This window comes from Hypomesus nipponensis, chromosome 9, assembly GCF_054491055.1.
Source record: "Hypomesus nipponensis isolate SF chromosome 9, ASM5449105v1, whole genome shotgun sequence".
In the NCBI taxonomy this organism is placed as follows: Eukaryota; Metazoa; Chordata; class Actinopteri; order Osmeriformes; family Osmeridae; genus Hypomesus; species Hypomesus nipponensis.
The window spans coordinates 11,422,215-11,439,974 of NC_140369.1; the positions used below are offsets into that span (position 1 = coordinate 11,422,215).

A 17,760-nucleotide genomic window follows, 5' to 3' on the forward strand; every position below is an offset into this window, starting at 1 on the left:
ATACGTACTGTGACTCAGTAATGCAGTAAGCTTAACAATGCTAAACAGTTGACTACTGTTAGTTTTTATAGGAAGTTAGAGTAACCACCATGCCCTACATTGTGACGCTGGTTGCCAAGGCGACGAGATGCAATGTGCCAGTTCATTTGGTGACAAGTTATTTGCAAAATAGTCTAAACAAGTTAGCCTAACACAGTTGATTTAACGTAATTTATATTATGGGGTAAACTGAGGTCCTCATGCACAAAACACATGACAACTTGTCTTTTTGGCTCTGAAAGTCAAATAGAACTATTTAATGCCGCGGAAGTATCTTTAAATTCACGGTTTTGTGGAAGGATGATTAAAAGTAAACTTTACCTGTCCATTTTCCAGAAAATCTGTTTGGCTACAGTAGCCTGTAACACTGCAGTCGGCACTTCAAAGCAGTACGTGTATCGAACAGAAAACAAACGGTAGGAATGTGTTTTAAAGTTTAAAGGACGTTTTAAAATGTATTTTAAAATCTTCGAATTCTGCATGTACTGAATAGTACTTATCTGTATTGAAGGTTTAAGGTAGGCTATTAAATTGTGCTTTGTAAGTTTATCACAATACAATGCAAATTATTTTGTAAAAACTTGTTTTTTGTTTTGTATTTTCTGTAAGACTATGCTCCTCTTGTCAGACTAGTACCGATGTTCTATGTAAATTTTGCCAATAGACACACTCTTTAATGGAAGCCAAAGAAGTATGTGAGTTCTCAGACTCAAAGGGAAGCAGCAAAGTGTCTATACAGTGTCACTCAGCCGAGTTTGACATTGGAGTCTATCCTGACAATGGTGTCCATGACAGAGACACAGAAAATGACCAGTTGGATTCCCCAAGTGAAGTGCAACATATGGACCAAGGCATAGAAAATTCACTGTCAAAATCACATCTCGATAAATCCACACAGCAAGTCAGAGATGATTCACATAATGTCACATGGAAAATTAGCATTGTTATAGCAATTCCAAAAGGTAAGTCATTCTATTATGTAAATCCTTAGCTTAAATTTAAATGGAATTTAACAGTTTGATACATTATTGAACTGGTACATTATTCTGTGATGGATGTCACCTATTGTACAGATCTCATATTTAGCTGCTTCCTGTTGTAGGAGAGGATGAGGATCATGTTGCTATTGAAAAGGAAAAGAACAGGCCAAAGAAAGTGTTGTCCAGTGGTGTTTTTGAGGCTCCCAAAGCTCAAGGCTACTATCACATAGAATATAACTTGCTACCAGATGATCCAGAGCCAACCAAAGTGGACCTTGTGATGTTTGGGCTCGCAGCTAAAATCTACATCGACAATGAAGCAAAGGTGGCAAGCAGATGTGATTACATGCTGTGCAAAAAAAGGGATAATGATACAGTAGACCACTACATTGTGTCTTATAACAGTGTTGTAAACTAAGGCCAGCTTACTGTCTGGCTGTGTTCCACTTGCCTTAAGTATGTATGAAGGACTAAAGGTCACTGTACAAAGACAAGAGGGTTTAGAATGTCAGATCAGGATTATTATACACTTCACAACACACAGGCACTGATTTCGTATGGGAATGTAATCCTGCTCATTTGCTAGCTCCCTCTGTTAACTATTGCTGTGGGAATTCAAGGACTTTTGTATACTTAAAACACCGTTTAAACTATTTTGGAGGGCCTCATTTGCATGTGTTTGTTCTGCAGGTGTTAAAGCCATGGCATGAGGGAGACCAGGTGTGGCTGGGCTGGTGTCAGTCTGTCAAAGTCAGAGTCACTCGAGAGCTACTGATTAAACTAGCGTCCCACAAGGTCACATTTAGAGTTTGGGACACAAAGGACAGAGTGTCTACCAAAGCCAGAAATGACCGACCCAAAGCCTTCAGACTGCCACAGACCAGGAGTGGGGAGGAGAACGATCATTTAGGTAGGAACTTTGACAGCCATATATCTATCTTGCCATGACATTACTATTAAGAGTAATTTGAACAAGTCCTCTATTATTGGATTATCTCCTCTGTTAATGGATGACAGATCGAAACAATAGTAATCAGATGTTACTCCTTTCAGCTTTGCTTTACACTGTGGTCTGATTAAAGGATGTTCCATTTCCTATGTCTTCATTATGATTGTTGTGTTATGTGAGAATGTGCTAATGAGTTTCTTGTGTGGAATCTGTGATGGCAGGGGCTACCCCAGACTGTGAGGCGGCGAGATACGGTAATCCTGTTACACATCTGGTATGGTGATGTGGTTGGTTGTTCTGTCTTCAGGAGATCATTATGCTGACAGCCCCACTGAGTCCCATTCATCTTTGTCTATTGCTGCTTAGATTCAGATTGAATTAGAAAATCTAAATATAAGTTTCAGAAGTATTGTGTGAAATACAGTTTTTCTAATTGATGAAATCCTCAGACTTTCAGATGAAATCCTCAACTGATTATCTCTGATGAACTCCTGTCAATTTGAAGGTGGTGTTAAGCAGATAGTGTATAAGCTGAGATCTGTCTTTGAGAAAGAGAACCCAAGGACCAGATTATCTTCTAAGAGACGTGGAAATGCACCATCAATAAATTTGAAGAACTCTGAGATGAACTGTGCAACAGGTGAATCGTCTTTTCTCTAAAGAATTCCAGTCCAATAAATCAATTTTAATATCTGTTTTGTACATTGACAAATCCAACCTCTCAATGTGAGGAGTTTGTTGTTGTTGCTATCGTGTGATGGCATCACTCTTCCATATTGCTTCTGCCCTCAATGTGCCACACTAGACTCAATCTTGGGTCCTCAGAAGTACACAGTAAACGTGCAAGTGAACACCTTCACTTTAACAACCATGTAGCTGTGCCTCAAAATAATTTGGTGCTGGGAGTCTGTATAGAACTCAGGAGTGAGTTTAATCTATTCATACTATACAATATGGTGCTCATCAAACCATGCTTTCCTCAATTTGTCTCAGCTGCTATGAATAGCAGCTCGGTGAAAGACAAGAACCTAGGGGTTTTCAGAAAGAAGGTTCTTCAGAAACCCACTCAGGACAATGCTGCTTATCTGGAGAACATCCAGAAGAACGGATCAGCATTGGTGGAGCTCAGTCTTCTTCATCTGCTGACAGGTAAACTGTCAAACAATTGATAAAGATTTACCTTTTTTTTTACCAATTCAAATGTAGTCCAATTTAACATGCACAAGTGGTCCCTGTCAAGAAACATAGGGCCAGTTGCAAAAAATGTCAGCAAGCATTTTAAATGTTGGTCAACGGTAGCTCAGGTTTGTTCAGTGTGTGTTGTGAAGGCACTGTTTCCTGTTTATTATGGCACGGTAACTGTTGGGGGTTCCGCTGCTACCTGGGAGGGGCCACACTGCTCAGCTCTTTAATTGGCTATTGTATGGCACCAGCACAAGGCAGTCTGCTGCATTTGATGTGTTCCTCTAACAGGCACAGTGGGAGACCCTGATGAAAGCCTTACCTTTGGGAAATTCTTGGGTTTTTCTTCTATAAACTGGACCCAGACAAATTACACATAGCAACTTTGCTGGGACAGAGATTCCACAGTTGGACCTCCATTACACCACACCCCATCATTATTTGTTTAGAAAATGAGGATGTTTCTGTCAGACAGTACTAAATTATGGCATTCTCAGAGATTATGCTTGTATACTGAAATAAGTTGTTTCAATAATATCATTTACATGGCATACCTATAGATATATTTATAGTATCTTTACATGATTTTCAGTACCCTTTATATCTAATGTTAGGAGAAAGGTCGCTGACTGATTGCCTGGTCACCTGTTCGTCGGGAGTGTATGAGGGCCTGTGCAACATAACTGTGGACAGGCCACTGATCTCAGAGGAGCTGAAAGCTGAGCTCAACCCACTGGTCATCACAATCCTGTCTGCTTCCTCCCTGCCCTCCACTCCTGTCCCCGTCCAAGTCTTGGAGGTACTGTACCCACAACACAAGTCAATTACATTAATTACAGTACTTACATAATGCGCTCAAATAGCTACATTTGATTATACATTTCCAGTAGTGACGTTTATAAACAATATACATGTTTATAAGATCACATGTTGTTCTTTTTCCATAGGAGAAGTGTCTTCCGGTGTATTGCCAGTACAAGTTCCACAACTTGAAAGTGCACAGGTCTAAAGGCAGAGAACACCGCTCCAACATCTACTTCAAAGACGTCAATGTGATTCTAACTGGCCTGCTGAACCCTGGGGAGCTGCAGGAGTTCCTCCAAGGCCCTCCGCTGGAGATAGAGGTCCACGACCGGGACAGGAAGGTGGAGAAGCCTTCCTCCGGACCCGCCCTGTTTGGTACTGAGCCCAATGATGACAAACTGAGCAGCGTGATCCTGGTCAATGGCAAACGCACCACCTACAACCCCTTGAGGGCAAAGACCAAGCAGTACAACCCATACGGCATAGCCAGGCTGAACCTGTCTGGCCTGCTCCATGGCCAGAGCCGTGTGAAGCTCAACATACCTATCGAATGCTGCCGTCCACCACAGCTGCTGGGAAATGAGAGGAATGAGTGGGAGAAGAACTTGACGGCCATGCCAGGCGTGGTTGAAGGAGCCCCAGATCACGCCATGCCAATGGGGCATTACTTGGATGCCAACTCCCAGCTCAAAGTGCAGGTTGAAATAGCTTGCCCTTTCAACATGGAGAGCGGCAGTGAGGGGGCGCTATATTCCCCGTTTGGTCGCATCATTTACATCTTCAGATACACCAACGTGTCTGTCGTGGCCCAGCTGAGGTCAGAGATTCAAAAGATCAACGCAGCAGCTTTCCAGCTGGACTCCCACTCAAACGAGACCATTGAACGAATCCTTTCCAGTTACAAAATGACAGCCCCGGAGAGGGGGAGTGTTGATCTGGACACTGTTACTGGATTCCATATGCTGGATAAGCACATACACCTTTTTGTCCTTGAAGGTCTAAAACATAAAGCCATCAAAAGGCTCTGGAAAACAGTCCCTATAAAGTAAGACCACGAAGACACTCTTAACAGTTGTCAGCTGTGTTGTTTATTGGGTTGAATTGTAGAGGTCACATTCCTATGTGGAACTTGAGGTTGCTGTGATATGTTGCAGGCTGATGGGGAGTGAAGAGGAACAGGTGATGGTTCTCTACAACTCAGATCTGAGCTTCTCCAAACGCCTGTATGACACCCTGGACATCAGTCTGAGTCCTGTTCACCTCCACGAGCCACTGGAGGCCATCATGAGACAGCCTCTGGTCTATGTCAGAGACATGGTCCCCCATACCTGCTTCCAAGCCATGTCACGGTATTAGCTCATAACCATAACTCATCTGTCCTCTAAGATAGTACCATCAGTTAACCTCTGTGACCTGCACTATTATGTAATCTAGGAGCCTGACAGCAATGTTTACAGTAATAAAATACCGTTAGAGATAAGAGATATATTTACAGGTCATTGCCATGTCTAGCTGCTAATATATAGAGTAGAACTTCACTTAAAGTGTCCATCACTGTTTAGATTAAGCGTCCTGTGTAAACTGCGGAAGCTGAAAGATGTGGTGAGGAACAACCTGTTCCCCTCAGCCGAGATGGTTCTCAGCATGAGCAAGGAATTTGGAATAGTTCCTGGGAAATGGGAGCAAAGGCTGATGGCAAAGACCCAAAAGGAGCCTGAGTTCTCCCCCATGCATGCCTTTGAGAACACACGCAGACCCCTCAGCACCTACAACTCACGCTACATTCAATGGAAACAAGACGTTGCCGACAAGCAGCTGCTCAATCAGACCAAAGACTTCATCCAGGTTGGTGTGTCCACAGAAGATATGCATGAGGTTTTTAGATCAGGAAATACCGTATGTCATACAATAAACCAAATGTATTTCAGGCTAACATCGAGGAGGTGCAAAAAGCCAGTCTTCAAGTAAAGAAGCCAAAGGTAGCAGTACTAGTTGCTGAGCAGGCTAAAGACAGTGCAGCCCACAACTACAGTATCCAGACCAAGAACTCAACTGAGCAGGCTAGGGAACTGCTGCGTAAGCAGATGGCCAAGGTAAGTACGTTTGTGGTAATGCCATGCTAACTCCCTGGTCTAGAGGAAAAATCGAAGAACAAGACTGGAAGATGGTGTAACATGTCTCAGTTCACCCCTATGGATAGGAACCAACTCGGAGGTTCACCTACAGCCAGCAGTACCACACAGCCACAGTGGATCCCAGAGATGTGAAGTCTGAGATGATAACCTCCGAGGCCAGGTCCAGGTCGGCCTGGCGCACTTCCGATGGCTTCATATACCCGGGCTTCAAGAGCAGCATCGAGTCCAATGAGCACCCAGGACATCCTGATGAGGCTCGTGTGGAGGCCCTGAGAAAGGTGATGTCACCGACAGGAGCTGAACTCCATCACCCACAGAGTCAGGTTTCACCCAAATCCCAGCAGAATGAAAATGCCATATTTTATGGGCATTCCTCAGCATTGGGGCAAAGAGATTGGGTTTTTACTGCTGTTTACTTTTGGGCTTCTCTTCCATGAAAATCCACTGAGCTTAATGGATAGGGTTACACATAATGTGAAATGCTTAATGCTTACTGGATTGATCGTTTTTGAACAGTAGTTTTGGCATGCTCATGATTCTATTCTATTTCGTCCTACTTTAACAAACGCAATTGGCAAACTTTTACAACAGTTAGGGGTTTCAAAGTAAAAATGGTCCCCTAAATGTACATGATCATTCAACATATTATATTTTAATATAATTGATTTGATGGTTTAGAGAACATTAGTAAGACTATATTAAAGATAATGGTGTGGAGAGGGGGGCTGATAGTGCCCTTCACCCCCAGCCCTGGAGGGAGAACATCCTGCATGAGAACACTCTGAGGCCCACGCTGCCACGGGACAGATGGCCCTGGAGTGAGCGCCACCAGGACTTTCAGCTCTACACCCAGACTGATCAGGACCTCAGTACTGGGAACCCTGTCTCCATCCACCTAGCTGGTGAGAACCTCTCCATACACACGCTGACCAAACTACAGCTCTAGTTCCAGGGTACATTCACGAGGGTAGTTCAAGCTTGACAGTGTGTGTCTCTCAGCAAGACCCGTGGGGTGACCTTCTCATCCAGACGTGTGTGTCCCCCTCCAGGAGAGCGGCTGAAGCAGGAGCAGCAGCAGGCAGCCTGGTCTCAGTACTCCAGGTGGCGGAGGAGGGTGCTCCCAGGCGGCAGCACCGGGTCTGGCAGGCGGGTCCCAGAGTTCAGGTGCTACATGGGGGGAGCTCCAGGGCAGCTCCCAGGCAAGCTCCAGAACCTGCTGAAGGATCGGCCCATGAAGTACTCCCTCAGAAAGCCAGGAATGGCCCTCAAGGTAAGGCTCTGAACATCTCAGTCAAGTCATTATGTAAAGATATATCAAAATAGATTATTACATTACATGTGTTAAGTCAAGTGAGTAATTGAGATAAACCTGAGGTGGGGGCTTAGACTGAGTGAGTCTGTTTTTGTTGCAGCCTGTGCCTTCACTGTCTGTGGTTCAGAGACCTCCATCTTCAGAAAGGAAGACCAACATCGCATTCGCGCCAGGGCTTTTCCAGGACCAAAGCCTGATGCAGGATAACAATATGATACCAAGACACAATTCCCAGTACAGCAAGTTCCACTTCAGGCAAGTTGGCAAGCTTTATTATGAAAGACACCCACAGAATAAATGCAACAGAGAAGTAGAATAGTTGTTTATATAAAACAATGTTTAGTTTTGTTTTCCATTCTGATAATTGCAGAGAGTTCTGGAGGCCACACCATTTCCAGCACAAGAGGGCAATTGTGGGCCTAACCGAGGAAGAGAAGTGTGTGCACGTCTTCCAGAAAGCAGCCCCCAACATCAGAGTGCTGTCCACACCTGTCCTACCCCAGCACAGCAGCAACATCGTAGAGACCAGAACCCACAAGGATGTCACCCTGCATGTCCACTGAGGAACAACCACTTCCTGTTCACGTCCACAATCACGTAAAGGCATGTGCAAGATCAGTATCTCAGTACTCAGGATAAAAAGCCCTTTGAATAACAGTGTTCAACATGTATTCACCCCAATATACTATACAAGTTAATTCCACCTCTCCATTGTCAGTAACATTCTTAGAACAATGAGAAAATCATGGATGTAATACATGTTATATACACAATTTAATTAACATGACATATTTAGTATACAACTGAGTGAGGGCACGTGCACAACTGGATGAGTGCAATATTGGCATCCCATTCCACCCAATCAGAAGACAGGGGGCGGTGCCAGGGAGCTCCTAGGTGGGGCCTCAGAAGGTTCTGTCCAGAGGGTGAGAGCAGATGTATGCCCTCTGCTCCAGAACAGCCTGAGCTATCTTCTTGATGTTGGCATCGTTGTTCTCTGGACTATCTATAACCCACAGGCAAACAAGCAATTAGTATGATGCATAAAAACATCTGAAATATGTTCTTTCTACACCATGTCACAATCATTAAAGTAACTTGTGCAGTGTGGAAATCACACCACACATACACACACAACACAGAAGTTTGGCTTAATGGTTTGTGGGGTCAATGGATGTATTCTGCAACATATGCAAGTGTTTGGTACTGAAGGTCTAGCCTATAAAACCTGCATTGAGCTGTTTTCAATAACCATTGTGTGCTGTACTTACTTTTCTGGAGCTGGAACATCAAGTAATTGTTTTTGTGAAAAGCTTCTGTGCAGAAAGTGTTTGTGAGCAGAACCTAGAAAAATAGAAAACATACTATTTCACTCTTTCAAATGACAACAGCATTTACCAGCAGGTATGAGTTTTTTTTTTTTTTCGATAAAAGCTGCCAAACAAATCCTGGCATTTATCTCGATTTTGTATTGTCTCACATGTCAGTAAAATGAAATCCTTCCACAGTAGTGGGAGGACCAGCCTGCGGGCTGGCATGACTGTCATCCAGTTACTACTCTACAGGTCCTGTGTCGGCCCGTCCCTCAAAGCACAATGTGAACAGTGGAGTCTACAATGCAGTACTCAGAGCAACAGCTCCATGCTGGTACACTGTGGTGGAGAGTCTGGCCGCGTAGAGACAGTGCCGCTGTGGGTGCCAGGTGTGCGTGTGTGTGTGCGTGTGTGTGTGTGTGTGTGGTCCTGTACCTCGTGGTCGTGGTTCTTCAGGCCAATCCTAACGGAGCGGCTGGTTCTGGACAGAACAGCTGTCATGGCGTACAGGTTGATGAGGATGTCTGCTACACGCTTCAGGACAAGCTGCTCGTCAACTAGAGTCTGACAACACACACACACACACACACACACACTTGAACCTAATCCATTTACAGTATATTGTCTTGCACTACAATACTCTTTACAGTATTTTCCAGTCCACAGATATTTCCACAGATACCACAGAATTAGTGAACATTATTGAGCATTCCGAAATCTGCAGTGTTTGCAAGTGGTTTATTGCTGCTCCAGTGGAGGGCTGATTACAATAGCATGGCCAAATAGAAGCTCATTTAGGGAACAGGCCCTACCTAGGTGCAGCTGTTCAGCACATGAACATTACATCACCCCAACAGGAAAAGAGGGAGTTGAGAAGAGGTCCCAACTGTACTAAACTGGCTTAGAATAATTAGGTCTGCAGTCACTATGGGAACAACGTACACCATCATGTTCCTGCTACATTTGTCTAATGACATTCTAAATATATGAGAGGGATTCATTTATATTTGTCCCCAAAATATGTCTGTAAATGCTAGCTATATAAGTGTATGACCAAGAAGTAAATAACAGTACTGTACCTTGCCGTATCTGTAGAGTAAGCTCTCCACTGTGTTCCCCAAAAACATAACGCTTTGTTCCAACTTCTTTGTACTTTCCTGTGAGGAATGAAAAATCCAGCAAAGCTCTCAGAACACAGTTCTAAAAACAGCTCAAGCTAAACCAGAGTTAAAACACAGTCTCTGGAACGTAATTGTCTGAAGTATTGACACAGGTGGGCAGTGTACCGCAAGACTGGGGTGCACCACTCCATCTGCCCCAGTAAGGCCCATGTCCCTGGGCATGTTTGCAAACTCTCTCAGCCTCTTCCCAACCATATCTGCCACCACACCAACGTTGCCCTTCTTCATCTCTCTAGGGGCAGAAGAGACACAGTGGGTGTGAAGGAGTGCATCTGGAGCGGTCTCCAACGCAAGTCTTCCAAACAAGGAAAATTTAACGCTCACTTTATTTTCCCTGTCAGAATTTTGCCAGCATACTGCATCCCAGTGAGAGCAATGTACATCCTCAAGATCTCATTGGTCCCCTGAGAAAGGACAGATCATCCAGAATAAGATGAAATCGCAGCTTGGTACTTGGTCGAGTTGAACATATGCCCTCTAGTGGTCTCTTATAATATTACTTGTCAGAAGAATGAAATCGTTGTGCAGTCCAACGTGATACCTCAAAGATGAGCAGGATACGACAGTCCCTCAGATATCGCTCGTAGGGGTAGTTCTTGGTGTACCCCAGGCCTCCCAGTACCTGTAGAGCCTCACTCACACACACCCAGCCCCCCTCTGAGCTAAACACCTGCACGTACACACACACACACACACGTTGACCAGGAGGCAACTCTAAGATAACACCATGGAAGCCCTTGTGGTATCCGTCTCACCTTGACCATGGCAGCCTCCAGAGAACAGTCTGGAACCCCAGGCCGATCCATCATGCCTGCTGTCAAGTAGGCCATGCTCTCCATCACAAAGGCATTCTGGGCCATCACTGCAAACTTCTCCTATACCAAGGAACATGACGGAAACATTTCATACACTAGTTATCTCATATGATTCCATTTGGGTAACCCATAACCCTGGTTCTATCCCTCCTTACTTGAATCATTCCAAATTCACTCAGTTTCTTGTTAAACTGCTTCCTTGTACCAGCATACTCTGCCGTCAACTCTGCAAGGGGAAGAATCAAATCACAACAGTCCCAAAAGTCCATAGATTTCCAACTTGATCAGCCCTGTACTCAGGGAACAGTAGTCTTACCTATCAGCTTCTTTATCATTCCAGCACCTGCACTGCCCATACTGAACCTGCCCGAATTCAGGATATTCATTGCTACCTGCGACAACAGAACACAGAAACAAAAAGGAAATGTTTAGTCTGACATCATCATCATGATACTGTACTTAGTAAGTGATACAGAGAGGCCGTGTAAAGTGACCTTAAATCCAGCTCCAACTTCTCCTATAATATTCTCCACTGGCACTGGGGTGCTGTCAAAGGACACTTCACACGCTGGGATGAAGAGCACAAGCGTTACAAGACAACACTCAAAGGTGCCCAATCTGTCCCAGCAAATAGTGTTCCTGAGGAAATATCACAAGTCAAATGTACATGTAAACAATTGTTCTTACTGTTGGATCCTCGGATGCCTAGTTTGTCTTCAGGCTTGCCACTGGTGATGCCTCCAAAGGCCCTCTCCACAATGAAGGCTGAGATCTTGTCCTTCTTTACACCATCCTTGTCCACCACCTCGGTCCTTGCAAAAACTGTCATCACATCTGCCATTCCCCCGTTGGATATCCAGATCTGAAACACAAATCAAGCAATATACAGTTTCTCTTTATTACCATGTACAATTCAATGCAAACGAAAGCAGATATCAATGCAAACCACAACAATAAATCAGATATATCATGGATTCAACTCCAGGCATTCATTCTCCTCACCTTGGAACCACTGATAAGGTAATGTGTCCCATCTTCAGAAAGAGTGCCACGGGTTTGTATTGAGGCAGCATCACTTCCACTGAAATTAAAAAGCACCATGATATTATTTCTGATCAAATTCAAGATATTATGTTATCACTGCAGTAACAATGGTAGTAGATACAGCACCATTATTACTCAAGCTGTCTGTTCAAAGCCATAGCCAGTCTTAATGAAGGAGTGGAGTTTAATCAAAAGAGTAGACATTTGTAATGATGAGATCCCACAGTGGTACCAAGCCCTACCTTCCAGGTTCAGTGAGACAGAAGGCTGCTACATGCTCTCCTGAGGCCAGTTTGGGCAGATATTTAGCCTTTTGTTCTTCATTCCCTGCAATCAGGATCCCCTAACAAACAACCAAAATGTTGTGAATTCACTGTCTCATTATAAGGTGATGAAAAGGTAATATTGCACATGTGGGTTTACCTTAAGACCAATGGCCTGATGGGCTGCTAGTGTTACAGCAATGGAGCCATCCAAGGAGATGATCTCTCCAAGGCGAGCATACATGGTATTGGACAGGCCAAGTCCCCCTGGAAACACACGGCTATGGTGACTTCCCTTACAAGGTGAGGAAAGAGGAGGGCAATCCCATGCTCACAGTAAAACTTACCATATTCCTCTGGCACCTGGATCCCAAACAGCCCAAGCTCTTTCAAACCATTCAAGGTCTCTGGTGGAATCTTGGCTTCGTGATCAATTCTCGTTGAATCAACTAAGAAAAAAATATGTATATGTATATTTTGCATTAATCATAGGGTAATCATGTTCTGTCGTTTAGACCTAATATTCACAACGTGAGATACATCTATTTGACTTGATGACATTTCAACTTTTCTCTTACCTTGCTCGTTGAAGAACTTCTCTACTGGTGCAACAAACATATTCATCTCCTCCAATTCTTCATTTCCTATCTCTGGATACGGGAACACCTCTTCCTGAAAGAGATTGCCTGATTGAGATCACTTTGACAACCTCTCCTTTCAGTAAAGTAGTAGGTTTTCTGATAACCCTCCGAGAAAATATGACACTGTTTGAAATCCAGTTGAACTTAATGAGCTAGATATAAGACATCAGGTACACATGAGGCGACAACAAATATTAGCAAAGATATTCTCTTACTTTATTTACTTTTCCAAGGAACAGGTCCTTGGCGTAGGCAAGATTCCTTGCATTTGTTTTGAAGGTTCGATGAGGACAGTATGCAGTATGTTTTCCAGTATGCCGTGCATTAGATGTAAGCAAACTCTTTCCAAATTTGACAGATTTGGAAAGAATGATAAGTCTGTTTATATTCATTGTTCTAAAAGTGTGCCCTCATCTACCCTTCAGTGGCTAGTTTCGGAAAATGGATATACGTAAGTATCCGGAGACCTTTCCCCTCATTCTGTCGCACGTATATGACGTAATTACATGTTAAATAAAGTGCCGGTCCATGCAACTGTTATTTCATACCACTTGGTGGCAGTATTTGTACCTGGTATGGAACGTAAAATATATGTATGTAACAGAACACAATGTGCGAGCACACTATTGAATTGGGGCTTAACACGAACAAACATTTTCTTCCAAGGTGGTCCAGTTTTTGTATAGTAGGCCTAACGTTTTTTAGGCTATTTTTTTAATCGTCTGTCCACTGTTATAAAACCGTCAATAACCGTACCCTCTCTGCCAATCCCTTCATGATGACACAGCAGGCAGGTCTGCTTACAATGAGGTCATGCCCCTCCGAGCAGAGATCTATATTTAGTCCATAAACTCAAGGGCCAGACAGACAAAAGAGGCACACAGTCACTCACAACACCTGTCCTTGAGCGTGGACTGCAAAAATAGGAGTAATGAAACCCTCAAATTTCCCAAGTAATAACTTCATGACAATGTTATGATAGATAGAGGTGCCCCCCCCCCCCACACACACACACACACAAGCTTTGAAAATTGCCAGATTTTCCCCAACCTAAGACAATAACAGATAAACACATTATGGACTTAACAGTATATTGTTTTATTTTGCGTTCTCAACATGGTCACAGTAATAGTTTTACATCAATAAGGTCTCTTGATCTACTTAAAAACAATGCATATTAAAATGAAAGCTCTCCTCTCTTCCCTTTAAGTTATAAAATGGTCTGTGAGTGTAAGAAAACAGAAGTGTCTCAGGACAGAAAGAGAAGCAGTGATAATTATGTAACAGTCTGCTGTTAAGATCTAGATCCTATCACAATTTGATACAGTTGGAGGCTAAATAAAGCAGTTGATGGATCTTTTGAAGGCTGTAGGAATGCACCTTCAATGTAACTGTAGACATTGAGTACTAATCATTTACAGACTATGTACAATTGATCACCTCCAGTTTGAGGAAGTCCCACCCCATCAAATTCCTTCCCTTTATGTAATTGCCTTTAGATATATGGTTTCCTTAAATTTATTCCGATGTGTTTGTTATATACATTTAGCAGCATACTAAAGTCATATGTTCACAGCTGGGATGGGGATGAAATAAATGCTTGAGTATAATGACAATTTAAACTGTAGGGAAAAGAAGCATCATTACTAAATCTAAACAAACATTAACCAGTAAAAAATGACAATGACATAATAGCATTTGAAACAGTATGTGTGCATGCAATGAATAGTCTATGATTTATTGAAAGGTTTTACCATAGATCATTGTGCCAACGAAGTGAAGGGAAGATGAGTAACTTTTAGAATCAAAGCCATTTTGATATTAAGCATGTTTCAATCTACTAAATGACCTTACAAGTGTGACATGGACCATCCCTCTGCATGTCGCAATGTGGAGATCCCTCGACTACTTTAATGTGCAAGTTTCTGGCCAAGGCTGTGAATTTATCAAAAATATAAGTATTGTATGTGATAATACAAGTAATTATGGATGTTTTGTTAAGTAATACATTGTAAACCACCAATTCCCTATGACGATACTGTACACATGAAGTCATATCAAATCTAGACATAACACAAATTTGTTGTTGATTGTTAACTCAAAATGTTGGCAAATAAAGCTTCCATTAAACATGACTGCTGCTTTTAATTACCATATGTAGATAGTATGTAAGCTACCTTGGTCAAGTCATCAAATTGATTATCCCCTGGTGCAACATTGCTACTGTACATAAAAGACTTCAATTACTAGTGTTGCTGTATTAGATGAAGTCGATGCACTTTAAATATGTTACCATTCAATTTCAACAATTGTCAACTGTAACACTGATATAGTTTGGGAATACATAATATTTAGAAAATAGTTTCAAAATACAATGTTGCATGCAAGATTATGTTCTTGACATTCTTCGTCACTGTTGGAAGGCAAATACATACAGTACCTTCTGAACAATGGGGAGACTTGAGAGTCACTGAGACAGAAATCACTGAGACAGAACAAAGACCATGGGAAACACAACTAACACAATCATATGAACTAAACAAAACCAAAACAGAACAACCACTTGACTGCAATTGCTCTATTACAAAATAGTACGTACATACATATTGCACATACAATGAGTAAAAAATCTCTTCATCTTAGCTGCAGATCTGACTCTCAATACAGACTCATTCCACTGATAAAATAAACTGTATGATAACATGTATGATAAGTGTTGTGTCAATCCCTTTCAAAACAGCACAACATACAAGAAACCTTTCTGCAATGACGAGTATTTCATCCTCACTCCTCACCCTCCAGTGACACAACAGATATGATACACCGACGGGCAGAGAGTGTCTGTCAGCTCAGAACAAGCACAGTAAGAATGGTGGTGATATGGTACTGTATAAAAAGAGGAGCACTGTTGTATGTGGCCCATAGTGAGGCTAGAGGAGGCTATCGCCATCACCAAATAATACCTATGTATGTGCTGTCCAGGGAGGTACTGGTAGAACATGCTGCGTAGACAGAAGTAGCAACACTATGCGACTGTCCCATTGTTCAGGACACACCCTGAAACCACTGAAGGACTGAGCACACTCAGCCCGCTGAGAGCTCCAGCAGCATACGAGACACTGCCACAGTCATGTTGCTGGGTTCTAGTTGATGTGCTCCTTCTCTTTCTACAACAGGAACTCCTGAAAAAGAATAGTCTTCAGAGTAAAACAGGCTCTTCCTAAAAATACATCTGGCAGAAGCACACCAATGTAGTCCCATTACAGTGATCTGTATAGTATTCATTATTGTTTTATTCTCTAAAAAAATAGTTTAAAAAAATGAAACAACGGTGGACAAGCAGCCAGGCCCAGTGGGAGGAGGTCCCTGTCTCCCCGGGAGCTCCAGAGCCAGGCTTGGCTCCCTGGCCCAGGCCAACACATGCCCCGCTCTGAGCAGGTACACTTACATCTGCAGTGAAGGAAATGATAGAACCACTGCAGAGTTCTAATCCAAAGGCAACCAGATCAATTCCAACTGAAACACTTGGATAGGTTTCATAATAGTAAAACTACAGTATGTCACCTAAGTAAGAGTATTACACTGAGATTTTAGTTGATGTCTTAGACTGTTTTGCTCTATAACAATAATAATAACTGTTGCTAATATAATTATCATTCATTTACAAAATACTATATTCAAGATATACACAAAGCAAATCTTGTGACTACTGTAAATTAGTAAATGCTTGGATAATTGGCACAATTATGACAGCTAACGGATATCACAGTGGACTGTAAGCTACAGCTACATTAACTACTGGAACTACTTTTGTGACAGACTTCTCTGTCTACCGGTGACTGTGTTGTTTTAGTTACTGTTCCATTGAGTCAAATAGTTTACCTTAATAGACATAACTGTTGAGACGCATAATTTGCCTCTGAAAAAATGCTACTAAGCCAGTGATTTGATAATGCTATTAGGTTGCCCAGTCAATGGAAAGAGTAGCCATGGCCTTTTTGCATGCTTCACTGTTCTTTGAAGGATGAGAAACACAGGTGTTGGTAAGTAGAGTCATTAAAGGAGCCACCTAGGTGAGACAGAGTTGTTCTGGCAACCTACTGCTTAACAAACAGTTGTGAGGAGGATGAGGATGGGACACAGGACCAGTCCGGTTCTAGAAACCTCTCCCATACCCTGGAGGAGGACATCAGACATGCCCAGTCACCTTCTACTCAAGGGTCTGTGAGAGGAAGGAGAGTTCAGTCAAGGCGCCTTCAGTCGTTGCTTTTCTACTCCAGCAGGAAGAACACCTTCCCAACTAAGAACAGCCCCGCAGCCCGCTGATGTCCTTCAGCTCAAACCACTGTGCTGATGCCACTGTGTTTGGGCTTGGTGCTGCTGGGGGCCGGGGAGGGGGCTGCAGGCTGGCCATGGTGGTGTGAGGAGGGGTGCTGGGGGTGAGGGGGGTGAGGAGGGTGAGGAGGGTGAGCGGGGTGGCCTGGGTGGCCATGCTGTGGGTGGGGATGAGTGGAGTGAGGGGGGTAGGAGGCCTGCTGGCCGTGGGGGGCAGGGGGGTGATACTGGTGGGGTGGGTGCTGCACGTGGGCAGGGGGGTGGTAGTGGTGGTGGTGGTGATAGGGCGGGGGGTTCTGCTGTACGTGGCAGAACTGGGCGTGATGGGGGTGCATCTGGGCCTGGGTTTCTGTCTCCACCCGGGCCGTGTGGTGAAGGTTGGATGGGTGGGGGGTGTGGGAGATGAGTGTGGGGTGCTGGGGCTGGGGCGAGGGGCTCGGAGACTTTGCCCTCTTGGAGCCGAAGATGGATCCCAGTAGCGAGGAGGAGTTGGGGAGGGACTGCTGGCCGCGAGAAGGACAGTCCCGGCTGGAGGTGGCTCTCCGCCTCATGTGGGGACTGCTAATGATGGAGCCCTGCGGAGGACACGCACAGTGAGATCACAAAGTAGACCATCCTCCAGTCTGCACACACACACACACTCACACACAAACTCGTTTGTTCCTGAGAATCCTGTAGCTCATTTTTCGCATACAGTACAGAATACAATACTCAGGAAAGAGGCACAGTTCACAGAAAAAGGAAAATGGATGCTACCAGTTACCAGT

At 43.6% G+C, this 17,760-nt stretch overlaps 3 protein-coding genes across 4 annotated transcripts in view; 1 reads left to right on the forward strand and 2 right to left on the reverse strand.

Annotated features, from left to right (window-relative positions):
* Positions 1 to 135: 135 nt before the first annotated feature.
* Positions 136 to 7,720, forward strand: cfap92 (cilia and flagella associated protein 92 (putative)). The gene is made up of 16 exons (XM_084705610.1): positions 136 to 455; positions 704 to 1,001; positions 1,142 to 1,344; positions 1,710 to 1,929; positions 2,190 to 2,222; positions 2,474 to 2,608; positions 2,962 to 3,117; positions 3,765 to 3,949; positions 4,098 to 4,999; positions 5,109 to 5,303; positions 5,517 to 5,799; positions 5,883 to 6,047; positions 6,155 to 6,367; positions 6,838 to 6,991; positions 7,139 to 7,359; positions 7,502 to 7,720. Exons 2-16 carry the CDS (start codon positions 716 to 718, stop codon positions 7,718 to 7,720), a joined length of 3,570 nt encoding a protein of 1,189 aa, XP_084561736.1. The 5' UTR covers positions 136 to 455; positions 704 to 715.
* On the reverse strand, positions 7,652 to 13,131 carry acad9 (acyl-CoA dehydrogenase family, member 9). Its single transcript, XM_084705611.1, has 18 exons — positions 12,874 to 13,131; positions 12,596 to 12,689; positions 12,365 to 12,466; positions 12,178 to 12,284; positions 11,997 to 12,097; positions 11,713 to 11,791; positions 11,398 to 11,572; positions 11,205 to 11,278; positions 11,027 to 11,102; positions 10,866 to 10,936; positions 10,651 to 10,770; positions 10,437 to 10,565; positions 10,220 to 10,299; positions 10,001 to 10,127; positions 9,794 to 9,871; positions 9,150 to 9,278; positions 8,673 to 8,745; positions 7,652 to 8,407 (listed from the first exon to the last, which is right to left on the reverse strand). The coding sequence occupies exons 1-18, from the start codon at positions 13,048 to 13,050 to the stop codon at positions 8,307 to 8,309; spliced, it is 1,893 nt and encodes a 630-aa protein (XP_084561737.1). The 5' UTR covers positions 13,051 to 13,131; the 3' UTR covers positions 7,652 to 8,306.
* A 601-nt stretch (positions 13,132 to 13,732) lies between these two features.
* Positions 13,733 to 17,760, reverse strand: part of iqsec1b (IQ motif and Sec7 domain ArfGEF 1b) — a 97,816-nt gene continuing 93,788 nt past the window's right edge. Inside the window, exon 16 of one of the 2 annotated variants that reach the window (XM_084704709.1) lies at positions 13,733 to 17,568. In XM_084704709.1, coding sequence (XP_084560835.1) covers positions 16,996 to 17,568 — 573 coding nt within the window. In that variant the 3' untranslated portion in view covers positions 13,733 to 16,995. The remainder of the gene's footprint in view (positions 17,569 to 17,760) is intronic. The other variant, XM_084704710.1, reaches the window with a different exon arrangement.